We start from the raw sequence: 22,915 nt of genomic DNA, 5'->3' as shown, positions 1-22,915 counted from the left end.
AAAAGGTATAACACATACTGCCAACTCAGTGAAAGAGTGGTTTGAAAGGCAATGTTTTACTCTTTTACCCTGGCCAGCACAATCACCAGATCACACTGGTGATTGTGCTGGCTTCAGTATTTTGGGTGACCACGCAAAATACTGTATAAAATGTGATCTTATATTTTTGACACATTTTTTAAATTATAGTTTTTTGACTTGATTCTCTTATTTAATTCATTTTAGTACCAAAATGAAATATTTTAAAAAATTTTAATATTGTTTTTTATACAATGCAGGCATAGACAGTAAAAAATGAGTGCACAAGCGATGAATTGTCTGTCTAAAACAGTTATGGCGGGTTTTTTAGATAAAAAGGCTCATAGATAAATTAAAATTGATTACGTTTTAGTAATAGTTTTTTAAGTTTTACACTAACAAGCCTTCCCAGGAAACACATGCGGTTTCTCGTCTTGTATGACCACATATATTTTATTTTAGACAACTTGGTGATGGCTGTTTGCAAGTTTTATTATACTCATCATTGCGTAAAAAAGTAAGTTTCAAAAACAAAAAAGCAAAACTAACAAAATAGAAAATTAAATTAAATTTAAATAGAAACAAATAAAAAGAAATTAGTAATTTAAATAATTTGTGTACTGTTTTTATTTTTGTTTCTTGAGAGTGGTTGTTATTTTCAGCAACATTATTAGAGAAAGCAAAGCAAAAACAAATTAGAAAATATTTCTTATATATATATTTTTTTGTTTTTTTTTTAAAGAGGAAAGCGATAATATAAATTGCCATCTGTTAGTAAAATTTGTTTGTATAATTTTAATGTAACAAGTGTATATTGTCCCTATATGAAAACATCTATGTAATGGATGCATATACTTTTAAGTATAACTTTATGTATTATATAATTATATCCATCTAAATGTATGTATATGCACGTTTAGCTTATTTGGATAAAGTGTTATCTTCGTAAACGGAATGTCTGTGGTTCCAAATCCATCTTTTCTTATTTTTTTATTTATTTATTTTTTCACATGCACAGAGCCGGCAATAAAAAATGATTGGGGGTAAAAAACATACAGGAAAAAAATGGTAATACGAATCAATAAAAGCTATGTGAAAAATGTGTAGACAGCATGGCCTAATTGAAGCTTAAAAACTATGTATATGTGTGTGCGCCTTAGAAAATTAGAAAATATACTGAAAGGCTTTTATGGTATAAGAAATCTGGATCTAATGAGATGTGTATCATTCAATAAAATACAAAAAAATAATTTTTATATACAGATAAGAAAAGATAAATGGGTTCCAAAGCAAACAAATGACCAGCGGTATTTAAAAGAAAATCAAAAAATATTGGGCAGTTGTAGGAACCAAACCTCAGATATTCTGAGTATGAAGTTAACGTCTTATCCAAATAAGCTAAACGTGCATATACTCACATTAAAATAATATATAATAATTAAAATAATTATAATACAAAAAATTATATATAAAAGTATACGCATGCATTGCATAGACGTTTTTTTATAAAGACAATACCTACTTGTTACATTAAAATTATACAAATATATTATATAAACAGATGGCAATTTATATTTTCGCTTTCCTCTTTAAAAAAACAAACAAATAAAATATAGAAAATTCATTCTTTTTAATGTCAACTTAAAACAATTTTTTTTTTTTTTTTTTGCTTTGACTTCGAGAGTTTCATTGCTGAAAATAACAACCACTCTAAAGAAACAAGCATAAAATTTTTGTTTATATATCTAAATTATTAATTTTATTTTTTTTTTCTATTTAAATTTATTTTAATTTACCATTTTGTTATATTTGCTTTCTTTGTTTTTGAAACTTTTTCCTGCAACACTTAATATAATAAAACTTGCAAACGGCTGTGACCAAGTTGTCTAAAATAAAATACTCTGCAAGACAAAAAATGGAATGCGTTTCCTGGGAAGGCTTGCTGTATGTTTTGTATCATCATAAATAAATCAGAAAAATATTTTTTTTTAATATCTTCGCTTCCAACTAGGCTGCAAGCAGTCACTATTAGAGTTGGAACTTACTGGAAGAAAAAAGGTGAAGTTTACAGAGCAAGATAACGATTGTCAGACAACTTAAAAGATTGCAAATTATATGAATCAGGAAAGTAATATGAAGGAAGCGAATTCCAAAGAACTGATGTTCATGGAAAAAAAACTAGACAAATAAAAGTTTTTGGAGCACTTAGGAACAGTCACAGAAAAAGGATGAGACTTAATTGAATGATGAGTAACACAAGTATGAATTTTCGTAGATGGCACAAGAGACGCTAGCTCTTTAGAGCAGTCCCCATTATAGTATTTGTAGAAAAGAGAAAGAGAAGCAACATTACGATGATGTGATAATGGTTGGAGGTTGGCTGCAAGAGCAGGCCCAACTATGTTTACAATGCGTTTTTGCACCTTGTCTAAAAGAGAAAGGGCATCATTAGAAGATCCGCCCCAGATATGGCAACAGTATTCCATACAAGGATGGATTTGAGATTTATAGAGATAAAAAATAAAATCTGGAGTAAGAAAGTGTCAAACACAATAAAAAGAAGCAACCTTAGCATATGCTAATTTTGCAATGGATTTGATATATGGTTTCCGAGAAAGATTGGAAGTTAGAGTTAAATTGTCAACACTGGTTCTTTTTCTGGTGTTTATTTATTTTCAAGCATCTTAATGTTTTCTAGAAAAGTTGATAGAGTTTAAAAGTTTATTAGAAAATATTAGATTGCTTTTTTGTTAAGGTGATTTATTATTTTATAAATATTATTTAAAATATAATCTTATTAGAAATTCTTTAATTACAAACTTTTTTAACTTAACGACTCTCTCAAAAACATAACAATGAATAAACATTTTTTTTACTTCTTTTTTTTTATTTTGTAATTATGTAATACTTATTAAAGTGATATTTTATTTTAAATGGGCAAGATGTTTTTTACTATTTTTGTTTATTTAGGTAAAACATGACTCAACCTAAAAAACATTAAATTTTGCTGTTTAAAAAAAATATATAACTTTACATGAGCTATATTTCGCCCATGTAAACTGACTTATATGGGTGTGAAAGCGGGTCTGGTTGATCACCATTCCTGCCGAGGCCTGCAATGTATTTGAAATAAAAGTTAAAAGCATATCTTTCTTTTTTTTTTTTTCTTTTTTAAAAAAGCTAGAAAATAATTTAAGTAGTTGCTAAAAAATCCAAGTGACCTTATATTTTGAAAGCCACTGTATATACAAGCTTGACCAGGAAGGCATGCAATTTCAAGCCTTTTTATGACCACAAATAATATTTTGTTTTGACGAATTGATCACGGTTTTTAACAAATGTGCTGAAAAAAATGGTTTTTAATTACTTGGAAAATAAATAACTTCCACATGTTTATCTTTACTTATGTTTTTATATTAGCAAAATGCTTTTTAAAAAGGTAATTAATGATTATTAGGAATAAAGGTAATTAATTATCAATGAAAGTTGTATAAATTTTTATTTATAATATTTAATTGTATAAGATTTTTTTATAATTAAAATTAAAAAATTAAAATTATATAAAAAAAAAAATTTTAAGCGATGTCTTTAAACAACGATGGTCTCTTTAATAAACTTTATATAATAATCATTAAAGTTAATTTATTAGAAAAGAATAAATTTGTTATTGATGAAACATTGAAAAGAAGAAAGATTTTGTTGAGAAGAAAAAAAAGACTAACTTTTTTGAAAGCCGTTTGAATTAAATAGCATTGATCTTTACATAAATAACATTGATCATTGTTTTTTTATTATTGAAACACATTTAAATAAAGTCACAAATTACTGCTAATGATTTTTTATAATAATATTAATGAATATCATATATATTTTTTATATTTATATAAGTATGTATTTTTTATGTCTTTAAATAAAGAAAAATTATATCAACTTTTTTAATAAATGAATTATTTTTTTCTTTTATTTATGTTACTGCAAAGAATTGTTCAGAATCTTTTTTTTTAAATGTGCGCATTTATTACAAAATCATTAGATGTAAGTTGTTACTTTATTTAAAAAGGGTTTTGCATAATGTTATATTATAAAAACATCAGTAAAGATGAACGATTCAAAGTTGTTTATATCATGCGCAATTTAAATAATCTTATTGTTATAGTTTATTATTTATTTTGGTTAAGTTTTAGTTTTTTATTTTAGTTTTAAATAAGTTATTTTTATTTTATATTTTGTTATTTTTTTTTTACGAAGATTTATTTCCTTTTTTTAAGATAAGTTATTTTTAAGTTTCTTCATAGTTAAGTTAAGATAATTTTTTCAGCGGATTTTAAAAATGTATAGAAATTTTTAATACATTTTACCAGCCGTGGTCAAGTTTTCAAAATCAAATATTTGCATGTTTTAAAAAATGCACTGAAAAAACCAAACTAGTTTAAAGAGAAAATTAAAAATAAACAAACCATAAACGAAAAAAAGAATTGAACTTAGCAAATAATAAAATGAATAAGGGATAAACCAAAGAGAAAAAAAGCATAAGACTAATATATTTTTAAATTTTAAAGCGTCTCAATAGTTCAAATTTAACTAATTTAAAAGCCTTTCAATTGTAAGTTTAAATCTAATAATTTTTCCTATTTGGCCACATTAATGTAGTGCTTATGTTGATTAATTGTGACATCTATGAGGGGCGACTGTTATATCGGCATTGGATGAGAGTTCAAATCCTACTATCAGATAATTTTTTTAATAATGTTTTATTTGCTTTGTAATGAAAAGTTTTTTTTTTTTTCTTAAACATAAGAAAATATCAAAGTTTCAAATTTAAAACAATTAAGTTTCAAAGCAATTAAGCTTGGATTAAATAACTTTGAAACTTCAATTTTTTCTAGATTCTTTGTAGTGAAACACTTTTAAATTAAAATTAAAATATGCTAACTTTAATCCTATTTTTTTGGCTTATTTTTTATTCATTTTATCATTCTTTAAAATTTTTATTTTTTTAGTTTAGTTTTGTATTAATTTTTTTAGTTTTTATTTGTATTTCCAGTTTATAGTTTGTTTACTTTTAATTTAAATTTAAGTTTTAATTAAAAGTAATTAAATTTAATTATTATAAAAAGTACTTTTATTAACAAGGAATGCATTAGATTTGTTGACTCAAAAAGCAAAAAGTTTAGGAGTGATACTTGACAATGAATTATCTTTAAAAACACAAATAAATAAGATTGTTAAAAACTGCTACAATATATTGAGCAAAATATCCAAAATAAAACAATTCTTATCGCACAAGATTTGTGCACCATAGTATGTTCACTAATATTTGCACAGCTAGATTATTGCAACTCCCTCTACCTTGGAAAAAAGTCACCATTAAAAAATTTTCAGTCTGTTCAAAATTGCAGCAAGACTGGTATTTAAAACTAGAATAGAAAATCATGTAAACAACCAGGAATTTAACAATTTGGATTTGCTTAAAATTAGAGAAAGAATATTTTTCAAGGTCCTTTTAATAATGCACAAATCTATTATTCTGGAAGTACCTATGTCATTATGCAATTTAATTCACTACTCAATGTCAGAAAAAACACTAAAATTAAAGGAAACAAAATGCAGGAATCATTTTGGTAATCAAGCATTATTCTTTTATGGTTCTAAACTTTGGAATATACTTCCAAATACCATCCATGACGAAAAAAACACAACTATTTATAAGAAAAAACTAAAATCTTTTTTAATGGTAAATGGTGAACTATTCCACCAGAAAACTCTTGAATGTTAAAATTAAAACCTCAAAAATACCTAAAAAATTATTATTAAAAATTTTACTGATATAATTATTGTACAGCTGAGCAAGTGTTTTGCCAACTTTATCCACTATTCTGGCAAAACTCAGTAGCTGAGGGTAAGTGGTCATTCATAAAGTACGTACGCCAAAAATTTTGAAATTTGACACCCCCTCCACCTGTTGCCATGCATACTTTTAAGTCCCCAACCCCCTTAAAAAGTATGTATGTTTTTCAAATACCTCTCTCTAACTTTTTTATTTTTCAATATAAAAGTTTATTGAAAAAATAAAAAAAAGGTTGATGAAATACCTTAGATACTCTATACAACCCCAAAGTCCTTTGTTTGCGGCACAGGATCCCAATTTATAAAGCGCCTTTAAATATATATACAAATATTAATTTTTAATAAAGTTAAATTTTTCGTTAACAATGTGTGTGTTAAGTTGAGAGGTTAATGATATAAACTTCGATGGCAGAGATCGGAGTTCGATTCCTGGTCAAGTCTTACTTTACTTTTTTTTGTTTTAATGACGATCAAATAAAAATAAACTATACTTAAGGCAGACGTTTTTTTCAGACACCCCTCTTTAGTAAGTCCGTAAAAAACGAGTCTTACGCGAGATCAGTAATATCAAAAACAAACCCTAAACCCCAGTGCTGAGAGTAGGCTACTCATACCCCTTAATTGGGAAAAGTGGGAAGGGGAGAGGAACAGCAAATTTTGTTCCCTTTTGCTAATTTAAGGAGCTTTTTATTTTAGCAAAACTTAGTGGTAAAATTTGGAAGATTTTGAGACCCTAATGACATGTTTTTTTAGGGGGCCTCCAACCCATTAGCCACGGCACTGCTAAAACCTGTTTTTTGTTGACTCAAAAAATATGTTGCCTGAAATACGCCTTACTCAGGGCCAGTATATAAGGGGTGGCATGTATGTATAAGTGCCCACAGGATTTTTTGATGTTCCAGATAGGATACTTTTTCACTTTGTTCAAACTCCAAACTTAAGTATGTTTATACCTATGCCAAATAAGGAGCCTTGCAAAAAAATTGGGATGGCGGAAGCCTGGGAACAAAAAAGCCCTAAATCGCTTTCCCTTCCCCGCTCCCCCTGCCAAAATGTTCAAAAATCCTGCAGGCGCCCATATATGTGTCTGCATAGAAGGAAATTATACCCTCTACTCCCTATACCATCTTTTTATGTTGGCAAACTAGGATCTTTAGTCAGAATTATAATTTTTCTATTGATTAGCTGGTTAATTGTGATAAATTAGAAAATCGATGTACGTACTTTTAAATTTAACCCTCCCCCCATACGCTTTCATATGCTTTTTGAAGACCTCCCTCTATGAGTGTATGTACTTTAAGGACAAACCCTAAACATATATTTATTCATTTATATAAGGTATGCAACTACAGGCGTCTCCTGAGAAGACTTGATATATATATATATATATATAAGTATATACACATAATGTGGTAGTGATATAGTGGTAGACCACTCGCTTCATAAGCAAGAGGTTCCAAGTTTGATCCCACGTCCCTGATAGTACCGCGCTCAACTTGTTTCTCTGCGCAGCAACCTTGTTTGTCAAGGTTTGTTTTTCAGAGTTATGGAGTTGAGAGAGGGTTATAACCACTATTAAATAGCCTCCTCGTCTGTAGTGGCATCCTCAGTCTTATGGAGGTGAATAATAATAAATTATATATGTATAAATATGTGTATATATATATATATATATATATGTATATATATATATATATATATATATATATATATATATATATATATATATATATCACAAGAGGATAAAAAAAAAATAGCGCTCTAGAATATAAAAAAAAACAAAAAAAAAAAATATTTCTAGTGTCATAAATATAACTCAGCTCTCCATTTAAAGATCAATGAAGACTGCAAAAATCTGTCAGAGTTAACAAAAACTTTTATAATGGTTATTATAACTATTCTGCAGCTGTAGCAATGTTGAGTATTTTTGCTTACGAATAACAACATTAAGTGAATATATATATATATATATATATATATATATATATATATATATATATATATATATATATATATATATATATATATATATATATATATATAGTACTGCACTTGTGGCTACTGCGCCCTTATCCATATGATTAGTCATCACCCTATAATTCTTAATACAAGTACTTTCTATTATGCAATGAAACAACAATTAAGTTATGTAGCATGAGTTTTTGCGCGGTTTTTTGAATAGACTCTCATACCTAATGTTCCTTAATTTTTGTTATTTATTTTGAACTAATCATAGAATAGTTTTAAAAATAGTTTTAAAAAGTTCAAATAAATTCTGATTACCGTAAAATTGCCTAAGTTCGATCACCATGTAACTTCAGTCATTTAAGAAAAAATATAAAAAAGCATGCAATACTCGAATTTTATAAACCTTTTTTTCTTGAATAATATTCATTATTACTTCGTAAATATAAATCTATAAAAAAAATGTTAATGTTTATTTGCAACCTGCTGAAATAATTCTCTAGCAAAACAACAATTGGAAAAAAGGCATGCTAATAAAATCTAAAATAAGCAAAGTATTAAAATAAATGATCAAGTTTAATTTGAGTATTACTAAGAATCACCAAGTTAATTATATTTACAAAAAAAAAAAAAAATTATTTTTTGAATATTAGCTACTTTTTTTATGAAAACTAGTAAAATTTTCAAATACTCTAACTTCGGTCATTCATGAATAAACAACGAAAGAGACAATTAGCAAGAATGATGTAAAATGTTAATATGTTAAAAATGTGACTTTGTGAACATAAACTTGTGTTGCGATTGCGTAAATTTACAGGTAATTTTACCTGTAAATTTACCAGTAAGTTTTGACATTTTTATAATGGATACTCACTATAGTATTTTATTTGAATAAAGAATTTGTTTATAATTTTAAAATTAACCTGCTTTAAAATAAAATTTACTGGTCAATTTGCAGGTAAATTTTGATTTCAAAATTTACTGGTCAATTTAAATCACTGAACTAACTACAAAACAATAATATATATTGCAATGCACTTAAATAGTTCTTTTTCAAGTTAATACATCTATGTCATCTACAGATTTACGTGAGAAAGTTCGGATGGCTCGTGGTTTAAAGGCTGTGGATAAAGGTATGAGTAAAAGGAAAGCAGCTATAACATTTGGCTTTAAAAGATCAACTTTCATTGACAGAAGTAACAGCAAACATACTAAAAAAGCAAAAACATTAAGGACATTTTAGTAAAAATTTTGATATTTTTGTGTGATATTGGTCTTAGTTTGACCAGACTTGAAATACTGTGTGTTGTTAATTATTACTTGGTTAATTAAAATCAAATATGTTTTAACGTTGGCAAAGTTACACTTGATTGGTATTACTCATTTATTAGACGTCATTGTGCTGATTAGATGTCATTGTGCAGATGAGCTATCGCTCAGAACTTCAAGTAATATGCTGTCAAACCGTCCAATGTCAACTTGCAATCTTTAAAAAGTAATTCAATTTGATTGTAATGTTTACAAATTGTCTCTTTTTTATAAACTGTTTAATCTATAGCATTTTAATAACCTACTTAATAATTTAAAAAAAATTTTAAATCAAGCTTTGCACAAGTTTCTTATATGTACAATATACAAAGATTCGCAACTAAGCCGTTCCACATTTATAATTGCAATGAATCTGGTCTTCAATGTGATCAAGGCAAATTTAAGGTAGTGTGTCAAAAAGGTTCAAAAGGGCCTGAGAAACTTTGCGGTAGCAACAAAAAGGCTTCAGTCACAATACTCGTTTGTTATGATGCTTTTAAAACATTCTTGTTCATGTTTTATTCCAAGGCCAAAGGTATTTATGATGAATTTGGGTATTTATTTTAAGAAGTATTTATAAGAAATGTGGGAAGAATCCAGCAAACTCCGCATTTTAAAAACTACTATTTAATTATTTGAATTTTTAAATTGATGTCCTAACTCAGGACGGGCCAAATGGTGCTACCTATGGTGTCATGCAATCTGGCTGGATGGAAGGACCTGCTTTTGCTGGATGGTTTGAAAAGACATTTGTCCCACATTGTTGCAAGCTCGAAGGATCCAAAATCTTTTTTCTAGATGGCCATGCCTCACATGTTACGCTGGAACTAATTCACTTAGCAAAAGAAGAGAATATTATTTTTTTTAAGCTACTGGCTCATACATCTTACATGCTACAGCCACTTGATGTAGGAATATTCAGGACAGTGAAAAGTAAATGGCGCGGAATCCTAAACAAACATTTTATTCAAAACGGTTTCAAAAATCTCACAAAACCTAGCTTCCCTGGGTTGCTTAAACAGCTTATTGACCAAAGCTTCTTTATCAACAATGTGCGTTCTGGCTTCAAAGCAACAGGTATTTTTCCTTTGTGTTGGGAAAAAATAACTAATGAAAAATTATCTATTGGATCAGTTTTTGCGCAAAGTATTCAAGCCTTACTAATGCCTATACCAGTCACCGCAATTCAGAAATTCCTTCAAGTATAAGAAGAAATAAAAAATAAGAATAAAAAGTTAGAAGAACAAAATACAAGCTACGAAAGTTTTGTGTGAAAAAATAAAACAGGAGGCTAAATCAATAAGGACTCAAAAATGTTTGGCAAAGGAAGCTGGTTTGTTTTACAAACCTATTATTAAACAACCGAAATGACAACTAGTGGAGGGAATCAAAATCCTGACTTAATAAGAATCCGAAGTGACTTCCATATATCAACACTGTAAATCTGATGGTCTTTGAAAAAAAATATCAAGCTTGTGACATTTTTTTTAGAGATGAAATTACAGCTCAACAACAACTATGGATGCGTTGCAAATCTTTGACAATTGGTTGTGTGGATCTTGTTGTTCTACTTTGGACAATGATTAGTGCAAGAATTGCCAATAAACATACAAAGCTTACTTAAAGCAAAGTTTTTTTTTCTGTTAAAAAATTCTTTTTAACTTAATTGAAAAATATCTTTTAAATTTTATTAACCAGCAGCATAGCGAACATAGCACATAGATGCCCCAAAAATTCCTTATGGTCTTTTCTGTGATAAGACGGTAAGGACTTCTTGGGGCACCTGAACAAAACAAAAAAAAGTGATAAAGGCCAAAATAATAACATAGTTGACTAATTATAATTTAAAAAATATATAATACTACTTAAACTTAAATAGGCCTTTTTTTTTATGTGCTCCATGTTGTTTTCTTTGGCGCCCCAAAAGACTTTTTTTTGAGTTCGGGATGACACTCTCCTTGGTTGCTGGTATTACCTAATATTATATCATCATTAAACAATAAAACAACATTTAAAAATTAGTTTTCGTTATTCGCGATGTGATGCGTTATTAGGATTTATATAGCGACCGAACTTATGATATGGTATTAAAAGTTTGGTCAAAGTAGATGTTCTCATTTGAAATTAAATATTGAGTACTAGTTTTTATTTTTCATTTTTTTATTTTTTTGATTTAATTATCAATATAATTGCCTGTATGTTTCAGGAAAAAAAAATTAAAGACTTTTTATTTATGTATGATAAATAAATGTTCAAAGCTTAAGCGACCGAACTTACGGTAGGGCGATTTTACGATATATGATAAAAACATGTCTAACAACATTTTTTAAAGAAAGTAAAAAAGTGCCCCTTTTTGCACCCCTTTTTGGTTGGCACCCTTAGGGAGTTGCCTAGATTTTTCTTATGGCAAATGACCCTATGTGTATATATATATATATATATATATATATATATATATATATATATATATATATATATATATATATATATATATATATATATATATATATATACATTTGGCAAATATATATATATATATATATATATATATATATATATATATATATATATATATATATATATATAAATATATATATATATATATATATATATATATATATATATATATATATATATATATATATATATATATATATATACATACATTTGGCAAATATAAATATTTGGCAAATTAATAAACTATGTCAACCTGACAAGGAAACAACTGAAAACAAAATAAAAACCACATCTTCTTAGGAGATTTTGGTAATTTTCTACTGAAACATCCTATAAAAGGGTGTTTATTATGGTGCCTATAGGGTGTATACACCTGTATAGTGTTAATACAAGTAATCATTGTATACACCCTGTGTATACATTCGTTTGTGTCACATTTATATTTTTCATGTTTAATATATAAATGTAAGCCGTTTGAATATAAATTTTAGATTTAAATTTAGTTTAAATATGGTAAAGCTTTTAATTAAAAATATTTTATTTGATAGATTTTACTAAACTATTAGAAAATCTAAAAGTTTAGTTTAAATGAATTTGACAAGAATTAGATGTCATTCAGAACATCAAAAAGTGACATGCTTCTGTTGCCCAAATAAGGACATAAAATAACTACTTGAAGAAAAGCCAGAATGGATAAAGTTAATGACACAGTATGTGGATCATGGCTTTAATATAGAAATGAATTTTCACCCATCTGGCATTTGTGGCACTTGTGTTAAAAGTTTGTATTTAAAGAAGGCAAGTATAGTTAATAAGGTTTTTTAAATTTGTAATATGCACTTTTAAGCTTGACGTAATATTACTTAGAAGTTTGTAATTTTAAAAACTTTATAGAAAGATTTGAGTATTAGTAAATCAGAAAAGGAATCCACCAGCTAGTTAAGAACATTTCAAATTCTTAATGATTGGTACCTAAAGCATGTTGAAGACAGCGAGTACAAGAACATGCAGATTTACAAAAATGTTGTTGGTCCATGTTTGCTACAAGAAAATCCAGAGACTCTGGTAATTGACATAGTACCATCTCCTGAACTGCATTTATTTGAGCATATAGTGACTCAAGTTACCGATGTGCTAATGGCTGATGAGTTTACTAAAAACTATTGGTTGAGTAAAACAGTTATCAGATATAGACATAATGGAGGAGGGTATGGTGGACTAATATATGCAGTTCAGGAGATGGTACTATGTCAATTACCAGAGTCTCTGGATTTTTTTGTAGCAAACATCAACCAACAACATTTTTGTAAATCTGCATGTTCTTGTACTCGCTGTCTTCAACATGCTTTAGGTACCAATCATTAAGAATTTGAAATGTTCTTAACTAGCTGGTGGATTCCTTTTCTGATTTACTAATACTCAAATCTTTCTATAAAGTTTTTAAAATTACAAACTTCTAAGTAATTTTATGTCAAGCTTAGAGGTAGTATATGTACTCTTCACATTATACTTCACAAGTACTTCACAAGTACTCTTCACATTATACCTTGGATTGAAACATTAAGGAAGTTTAGAACAGATAGCAATTAATTGAAGGTAAAATGTATACAAAAAAAAACAATCTTCATATAATTTTTAAATCTTTTCTTTTAGTCGCTAAGGGCTGTTATGGAATCTAGCTATCATCGAATTTTGGCAAAGACATCAAAGATTTTGTAATCAAAATGTGCAACTTAGAAAACTGTTTTAAGATTCATACAAATTACTCTATCAGCCTGGGCTGGAAATTTCACATAATACCAGCCCATCTTGCTTCTTTTATTAAAAGAAAACAAAAATCCTTGGGTGTTTTCAGTGAATAAACCTCTGAGTCTGTACACATAGACATAAATAAAATAATGAAGAGGTTTGTAACGTCAAAACTGAATAAATCACACAGAAAAAAATTGATGAAAATGGTAGTTACATACACAAGTATGAGGATTTAGAGAGTCAATTCAAACATTTTCTAATAAAAAAAAGAACATGTATATGATATTTATGACAATATTTAACTACATACAATATTAATATTTACTTAAATTTTTAAATCTTGACAATTTGTTATTAAAGATGTGTGTCAATTTTGTCTTACTATTTTTTGTTGATTATTAAGATATAAAACTATCTTAAACTGTTATTTATTAAACATGAATAGATCAAAGTTACATTTAGTTATACGTAAATTAATGTGTTCGCAATGAATACTTATACTACATATACCAGTGCATACACCCTGCATATACACCATTTTAAACACTCTTTTGCAGGGTGTTTCATTAAAAAATCATCAAAATCTCCCAAGAAGATGATGCGGTTCAAAACCGTCACAGTTAATACTTTAAAGTTAATAATTTTTCCTATATTACTATGTTAGTATAGTACTTAGGTTGATTTATTGTTATATTTATGAGGCGCAGTTGTTAGTTTGACGTTAGATGAGAGTTCAAACTCTTTTGAACCCTCATCTAATTGCTCATTTTTATTTTTATTTGCTTAGTAGACATAAGAAAATATCAAAGTTTCTAATTTTTGAATTATAAAGTTTTGAAGTAGTTATAATAACTTTGAAACTTCGATCTTTTTTAAATTCTATAAAGTGAAACATTTTTTAATTAAAATAAAGACACATTAATTTTACGCTTTTATTTTTTCTGGTTTATTTTTTATATATTTTATTATTTGTTAATATGTTTATTTTTTAATTTAGTTTTGTATTTTTATTTTTTATTTCTCTTTTCAGTTTATGGTTTGCTTATTTTAATTTATGCCTATGTTTATATTTATATTTGATTTTTCAGCGCATCTTTTAAATTTGTTGGAGTGTTTTTTAAATTGAGTGGCCTGGACTCCAAACTGCTCTCTCTTTCCTCACTGAATATGGAAAAGTACTAAAAATACTGAAAAAAATAAGAAAAAAGTTAGTATCAAATTAATAAATGCAACTTTTGTGAGATTTATGTAAAAAAGGTTTATAATTAATTACATATAAGTTGATTGAAGTTGTTGATTTTTTCCAGGTTTTTTTTGAAAAGTTTTATAACTATTTTGTTTAGAAACATTCTTGTTAAAAAGTTGGGGAAAAATCATCAAGAACAATGTTTGATAATCCAGCATTTAAAGAGGTTGATGAGCCAAGACATTTTGATAATATTTTATTTTCAGACCCAGATATAGGCATTTTAAATGCAGAACAGGTGGCAGAAGTATATAAGTATGGTTGGGGAAGATTTTCAGGAAAATATTTCCAAGTGTTGAACAAACCATCATTTCTAATTGCAGCTCTATGCATATGTTCTTTTTCTCAAGGACTGGTTGTTACTGGAATTACCTTTACAACAATAACATCTATAGAAAAACAATTTGGCCTAAAAAGTACAGAGAGTGGGCTTTTACTTAGTGTTACTTATGATGCAGCTTATGGTATTTGCTGCCTTTTTGTCAGTTACATTGGTCATAATCATAAACCTCGTTTTATAGGATTAGGTATGCTGGTAATGGCTTGTGGATGCTTTATTATTTCCATTCCAAAGTACCTTGTCGGAAGTTACACTGCTGGTATTCAAATTTCAACAGATTTTTGCCAAATTTCTTCCAATTATACAATTCCTGAAACAAACTGTAATGACGGAACTTTATGGTATTATAAAGGTTTATTTGCTCTTGGTTTTCTTTTAATGGGTGTTGGTGCAACGCCTTTATATACTTTAGCACCAGCTCATATTGAAGAAGTAACAGATAGAGGTCAAGGAAGCTTGTATTTGGGTATTTATTATGCTGCAGCAGTTTTAGGTCCAGCAGTTGGTTTCATCATTGGTCTTCCAATTCTTAATACTTGGGTAGACATTAAGCAGGTGTGTATCTTTTAGCAATTTTATATTTATGTTTATAAACAATCTTTGATAGTTTGATAAACTATGCTTGACAAAAATCAATTTATATTCATAAATTTTTATATTTTGGTTTTTGTTTCAATAATTGATAATGAAGTCAAAATCTACATTATTTATAATATAATGAATATAAAATTTATGTAGTAAATAATTTTTTAATGTTTCTATATAAAGCTGAGTTTGAAGAAGCTAAAGGTTTTGTAAAATATTCAGGTTTTATTTTGATACAAATTATTTTTGGTTTTCAGGTACAAAATAATATCCCCTGAGAAAACATGGGGAAATTAGTCAGTGTTGGTTTTACAACAAGAAAAGTATTTAGCAATGTCTTGGCATTCTAATCCCATTTGCATGAGGCAATTTTTTTTTTAATATATAAATGCCTCTTAAAACAGAAAAATGTATTTGAAAAAAAAAAAAATGATTTTATAGTAAAGCACCTGTTAATTTTAAATTAGAACAACAGCAAATAACTTTGGAGCAGAATAAATAGCTTCACTCAAAAAGCAAAAAGTTTAATTCTTAAAATCACGCATAATGACACATTTAAAAACAAGAAAACACTAAGTTTGATGTACAGGTTTCAAGATTTTTTTTCTCTACAAAACTTTTTTTACTTTCAAAAAAAGTAGTTAAATAAAATGCAGTTTGATACAACAAAATTGAATTATAATAAATAGCAATTGTAGATTAGGAGCGAAATAAATTCTACCTTTTCTTATTGATATTCCCATGCTTGAATTATTTGCATTTTATCCAACAGTGTGGAAACTTAAATTATTTGATGCTTTTCAATACCTGAAATGTTAAGAAAACTTTTTGAAGGTTTAATGTGCTTAAAGGCTACAAGAACACCCGACAGTTTTTCACTCAACGCAACAGAGTAACGATCATGAAAAGTTCCTTAAAGTGTTTTTAATTATGATAAAAAAGTTTTTTTAAAAACATTTGTGAATTTTATGAATTTAACTTTTAAAAAATGTTTTTCAAAATTTTTTTTTGTCTGGCTGCTGCAAGTATTATAAATGTAAAATAAACCAGTTTTATTTTGTTTAGCCAACTAACTCAGCTATAACAACACAAGATAGTAACTGGGTTGGAGCATGGTGGATTGGTTTTTTAGTAGGAGCTGGTGTTCTCTTATTTCCTGTTATTCCCATGCTTGGGTTCCCTCGAATTTTTTCAGACTCCAAAGATATTCGCAAAAAGAAAAATGAATTAGAAGATACAACACTAGAAGATCAAACACTACGCCATGATCTAAAATCGGTTTGGCCATCAATAAAAAATCTTCTTCAAAACAAATCTTTTTTATTCATAACATTAGCCACAGCATCTGAAAGTTTAGCTACAGGTGGTTTTTCAACATTTTTACCAAAGTTTATAGAAACTGAATTTTATTTAACAGCTTCACAATCATCTTTGTATACTGGCATAATAATAATACCAGGTAATTATTCTCACTATAATATGCAGCAGTTTTTATTAAATGTATGTATGTATTTCGCCATAAAGAATTTTTTTACAAAATTAGACTTTTACAAAATGTATATACACGGCTGGGGCAAGAAGAAGACAAATTCAGTCTTATCGCCAAGCCCCTTCAAAACAAGAATATAAATAACAAAAAAAAGTATTACCGTTATCACAATGTATTATATCCATAAAATACATATATAAATGCAAATATAAAAAATAATTTTTTTATATATATAATTTTATTTTTTTTCAAACTTTTGTTTATTAAGATTTGGAATTTAAAAATAAATAAAAATGAGATAAAACATGAACATCAAAGAAAGGTAAAGATTCAGATTAAAATCAAAAATAAATATAATCAAATATAAAGTAAATAACAAGTAAATAAAACGAGTGATTACTCCTATATAAAAGTTTCAGAAAAAGTCTAATTTGTTGTCAATTATCAAAAGCTAATTTTTTTGAAAATCTTGTTGGGTATAAATGATTTATTTTTCAAAAAATGAGTTGAATAAAATTGGTGCCATTTTCTTACCACTTTGAACATAAATATAAGAATATAATATAAATTAAGTTGAAATACGTTGAGTATTTTGAATTTATTAAAAAGAAATTTAGTGTGCAAGAAGCATACCACATTTCAAATAATTCTTACAGTGTGTTTTTGTTTAATTAAAAGCTTTTTATTTTTAGATTCATTAGTGCTGCACCAAGCAACGTTAGCGTAATTTAGATAGCAATGAATAAAAAAAAAAAAAAAAAAATTTAAACAAGTTTGGTTTAACAACTGTTTGGCTTTATATAAGAGGCCTATATTTTTTGAGATTTTATTATGGATTATATGTATGTGCTCTTTCCATGTTACATTTTCATCTAAAACTACACCTAGAAACAACAAAGAACACTCTCTTTTGACATAAGAGTTGTTAATAAAAGCTTAGGCAGTTTAAAGGGAACATTGTCTTTATCATGAAGACGATGGTAGAAAATATATTTTGTTTTTTTAATATTTATGGACAATTTATTTAATATGAACCATTCGCTTGGTTTCGCAGGCTCTTTGTTCATTGTTGCAAATAAAATATTAATATCTTTATTAGAATAAAATACATTAGTATCGTCGGCAAATAAAATTGAGTTAAAGATATTGGAAAATTTACTCAAATCATTTATATAAATAAGAAATGAAAGCGGTCCTAGAATTGTTCCTTGGGGGACTCTGCAGTTAATTGTCATTAAATCTTTTTTGCCACCATATAAAATGCATTGATTTCTATTCTTCAAATAACTCTTAAACCAATCTAAGTTAGAATATATGTTACCATAATTTAAGTTTATATAGAAGAATGTTATGATCTACAATATCAAACGCTTTGCTTAGATCAATAGAACTAATTAGATAAAAGACACCTAAAGTAAATTTTTGTTCAACAAAAGCTTTAAATATTTCTTGTACAAGATTAATTATTGCATGATCGGTCGAATGACTGGATTTAAAACCAAATTGTTTATTGTAAAGAATAATATTTACATTTAAGAAGGATTTAAGTCTAAAATACATTACACGCTCCAAAATCTTGGAAAAACAATTAAGAACTGAGATCGGTCTGTAGTTGGAAACATCGAAGGATCACCTGTTTTAAAAATTGGTGTAACCTTTGCACTCTTTAGTTTTTCAGGAAAAACTCCATGTTTTAAAGATAAAGATTAATTAATATGCAGTAGTTGGGAGTTAACTTATTGAGTTAATCACATTTTATTAAATTATATTAAAACATGAAAAAAATTAACTCAAAAACTTCAATTTTTGTTTAAAGTTCATATTGACTCATATTTTCACTTGAAAGAAGTTGTAAAATTTATTTTTTCATTTAATTCTTACTTAAAATTATTAAGAAATGGAAGAAATACATTATTTAAAAATATTTATCATGATCATATGTAAAATAGTAGCACTTTTTTGTTATTTAGTCATCTAAGAAATAATTATACTAAAACCCATTTGCTTTGATCTTTACATATGCTCATCAAAATGCATATATACTAAATAAATACTGCTGGTACTTTTAATTTCAGAAGTTGTAATAAGGTACTGTATAAAGTAAATAAAGTATATAATTATGAAGTGAAGCTTGAAATATTTTTTTCTTTACATAAATAAAGTTGTTATATGATATTTCCTTTATATACTGAAATACTTTTTACATTAAAATAAACCTTACATTTAGTTCTGACATTTGATTAACTGAAGTAACTTGGTTGCTTTTGATGATAATTTAGTATTTAATGCTAATATTGTTTCAGAGTATGATATAATTATGGGTTGTATATCATTGTTATAATATAAAAATATTGACTTGTGTATTTTAGTTTACGAAGTAAGACATGGTTTTTTTTTAGTTTTTCGTTTAGATTTGAACAAGAATTATTTTCTTTTAACTTATTTAAATGTTTTGTAAACTCAAGCTGTTGTATTGAAGTGTTAAAAAAAAACATAAATACTTTTTGCCACACCCACAGCATTAGTTAATTATTATCAATGCTACTTTCATATGGTATAAATTCGTATATATTATCTGATACCAAGTTGAATGTCATTAAATTTTCTGCTCAATGCTGCTGCTTAATTTTATATTCTTGTCCTATTATAAATGTATTTAAAATATACTTTGTCAAAGATATTTTAAATAAGTTTATAATTTTGTTCATTAATTTATTAGCTTAGATTCATCATCTTCACAACTATACAGGTGCAAATTTTTATATTTAAAAATTCTTATAATGGCTAAACAGTAAAAGCATGCAGATCATCCTAAAATATTTTAAAGTTATTTTATTCTTTCCATTTGTTGTTAGTTTGCTACTAGAATTAAATGAAAGGTTGAGAATAAATTTTAATTACCACAAAGCAAAATATTTTTTAAGTATCAATCACATGCAATAGCTTCAAATAAAGAGCTTTCAGGTTACATTAGGTTCAAGATCATTATAATCACTCTGCTTCTGGTATTATGTAATCCAGTACACTCTTTGCCCCATGCTCTGTTGCTTTGCAGGTTTTTCTTTTTTAGGAAAAGGCTAGGAGAAATAAACTCCAACTTATTTTGGAGTTCATTTCTTCTTTAGTTCTCCTTAATTTGTTGAGTAAAGGCTTGAGAGTTACTCAATTAAAATACTCATTTTGAGGAAATGTTAACTGCATCCAGCTAAAATTCTCCTGCCTTGGGATTCTCGGTTGAGTAAAGGCTAGAGATGGTGTCTTGATAAAAATATTTATCTTGGGCAGATGTTAACTGCATCTAGCTACTGTCTTGTGGAAGGCCTTCTAGGCAAAGACTTAAAGGATAAACAGGATAATTCTGTTGACCAGCCTCATACCACTTCTTTATTAATTAGGCTGGGTAGATTGAGTCTTCTTGACTCTACTCATAGATACTTGCTTGAGCCCCCTTGATAGTGGCTATGTAACACTTCCTGTTATTTCCTAATGAGAGTATAACTTTAGATTCAGTTTAATGGTTCTGAGGCCGGCTGGTAGTAATGTTTCCCAAACTCTGTGGTAGCTCTCAGAGAGGCTAATACCAACAACAGTTATAAATTATCAGAGTATTAATAGTGCCATGTTGCGCATGTATGGTGCGAATTGTCAAGGCCACATAAGGAGCCCTAAGTTACCACTTTGGGTAATTAGCAGGACTGAGACAACTGCATAGCTCATTGTTTGAGATGCCATGCTCTATCTATGAATGAGTGAAGTTGTCTTATTTACATTTAACATAAAAAATTGTTTGAATATAGTTTTCACTAATGTTCGTGGTCTTTGAAGTAACTTTCAATCAGTTGATTCTTACCTCTTGCAAAATTTGCGAGGCTTGCTTGCCTTTTTTTCAAGTTTGCTATTTTTTTGACTAATTTAAATTGGGCTTAAATGCTCATCACACTGATTGGTTTGGCTCTAACACCACTGACCCTGATGGCACTAAAGCCTATAACTTTCTATGTATTTCTCAATCTCTTAGATAATTAGTTAACTTTGTGACTTGTTTTCCAGATAACCCTAATCCTTTACCTTCACTCTTTGTGTCTTAACTCTGACTCTAGCTTTGTGTTCTCCATGTTCTCCTTAAAGTGGTTTTTATATGCAATGATCTCTATAAATCATTCATCTTGTACTTCTTCAGACTCACCCGTCATTGCACTACTTACTGCTACCCTAAAGCTAAATAGAATTCTTTTCATGATTTTCTTTGTGGCGGTCCTTGGGCTGATGTCTTTTTTCTCTTGGGTGATAAATGCACCTCCTACATAAATTCCTGGATTCAGGCAGGTATTTTATTCTTTCTCTTCGGTCTGAATCTTGTTTTTCTGCCTGCTAGAAAATGGCATCTGTTGTTCCAATTTTTAAAAATTGTGGATCCATCTCCCAATCAATCTTCTCTCTTGTTATTAGCAAGGTCTTTGAGTCCTTGATAAACAAATTTCTAACATCTCATCTTGAGTTAAATAACATACTATCTGACAACCATCTTCTTTTTCTACAGCTGACTTGCTAACTGCTGTGACTGAAAGATTCTATTGTGTTTTAGATTAGGATCGTGAGGCAAGGGCTACAGCTCTCTATAAAATTTGGCATTCTGGTCTTCTCCATAAGCTTGTTCATATGGTGTATCTAGAAAAAAATTTTAAATTATCAAATCATTTTTTTGTAATTGCTTTATTAAAGTCACCCTCAAAGGCTAACACTATTCTTCATTTCTAGTCACTTCTAGGGTACCTTAAGGTTCTATCTTTGGTCTTGTGTTATTTCTTATCTATATTTAATGATCTTGACAACTTTACATCTAAAATGGCTTTATTTGCTCACAACTCTACTTTATTATCTGGTCTTGAAAAAATGTCTTTTCTTTTTGATTGTATAGAACAGGCAGCGTATCTTGACTCTGATCATTTTGATCAGATCAGCCTATCTTGATCTCTGATCATTTGGAATTTATAACTTAAGGATTTTTTTAATTTGGGTGCATTAGTTTGCGCCCCCATAGTGGTCAAACAGTATGAGGTTAAAGTCTGAGTACGGCACTGTTTAGGATAATTAAAATTTTAAATTCAAATCAAAAGTAGCTGAAAATTAAAAATCAAGAGTGATAAAGCTGTTATGATTATTAGTCAATGTTAATAAAATTTGATTAAAATATATTGAACTTCTTTATTTCATGCCTCAAAAAGGAATAAATATCAACTAATAAAATTTATGAGAGTATTTTTTTATTTATTATTTAATCTGCATAAATATTTTTGAATTTTATAATTTTAGTATATGTAGCATATTAAAATATATATGTGTATAATTTGAATGAAAAATAAAGTTTATAAAGTATTCATGCGTATAATTTTAATGTGTATAAAACACAAATAATGGTGATTTGATGCTTATCGAACTGAGTTGCTTACCTTTTGCAACAGATTTTGCTGGCTCTAAAGCTCAAAATTTTTGTTTTATTTTTTGATTTATTTACTAAGATTGTGAATCCTCTCTCTGACAACCCTAATATCCTAACCCTAACCTTCATCTTTAGATTTGTTTTGGTCTTCAATGATGTGGTTAACAAAGACAAACCTAACATTCCACTTCTCATACAAGATGTCTGATCTTATTACTGCTCTCAAGGATTAGGCTGAACTATTACACTATTATAAAGAACTGTTATAAAGAACTTTTCCTCTAATTCATCTTTTGAATCTAGTGCCCATGCTCTTTCTGCCACCCCCAAAGAAACAGATTAATTCACTATTAGATATGCAAATCACTTTCTGCAAGTTGTATATTGATTTTTGCTTTAGCTAAGTATTATATTTTTCGTGCAAATTAAAGTTTAATTTTGGAGGCTTGTGATCACAGGGGTTGAACT

The 22,915-nt window shown here is 27.8% G+C and overlaps 1 protein-coding gene across 6 annotated transcripts in view; it reads left to right on the top strand.

Annotated features, from left to right (window-relative positions):
* Positions 1-22,915, top strand: part of LOC100212553 (solute carrier organic anion transporter family member 4C1) — a 51,689-nt gene that overhangs the window by 19,705 nt on the left and 9,069 nt on the right. For 5 of the 6 annotated variants that reach the window (XM_065796235.1, XM_065796236.1, XM_065796234.1 and 2 more), the window contains 3 exons: positions 14,436-14,554; positions 14,691-15,488; positions 16,584-16,977. In XM_065796235.1, the coding sequence (XP_065652307.1) occupies positions 14,733-15,488; positions 16,584-16,977 (1,150 nt within the window). In that variant the 5' untranslated portion in view covers positions 14,436-14,554; positions 14,691-14,732. Of the gene's footprint in view, positions 1-14,435; positions 14,605-14,690; positions 15,489-16,583; positions 16,978-22,915 lie in introns of all 6 variants that reach the window. The other variant, XM_065796237.1, reaches the window with a different exon arrangement.

Source organism: Hydra vulgaris, chromosome 04, assembly GCF_038396675.1.
Source record: "Hydra vulgaris chromosome 04, alternate assembly HydraT2T_AEP".
Lineage (NCBI taxonomy): Eukaryota > Metazoa > Cnidaria > Hydrozoa > Anthoathecata > Hydridae > Hydra > Hydra vulgaris.
This window is presented reverse-complemented; position numbering and strand designations above follow the sequence as displayed.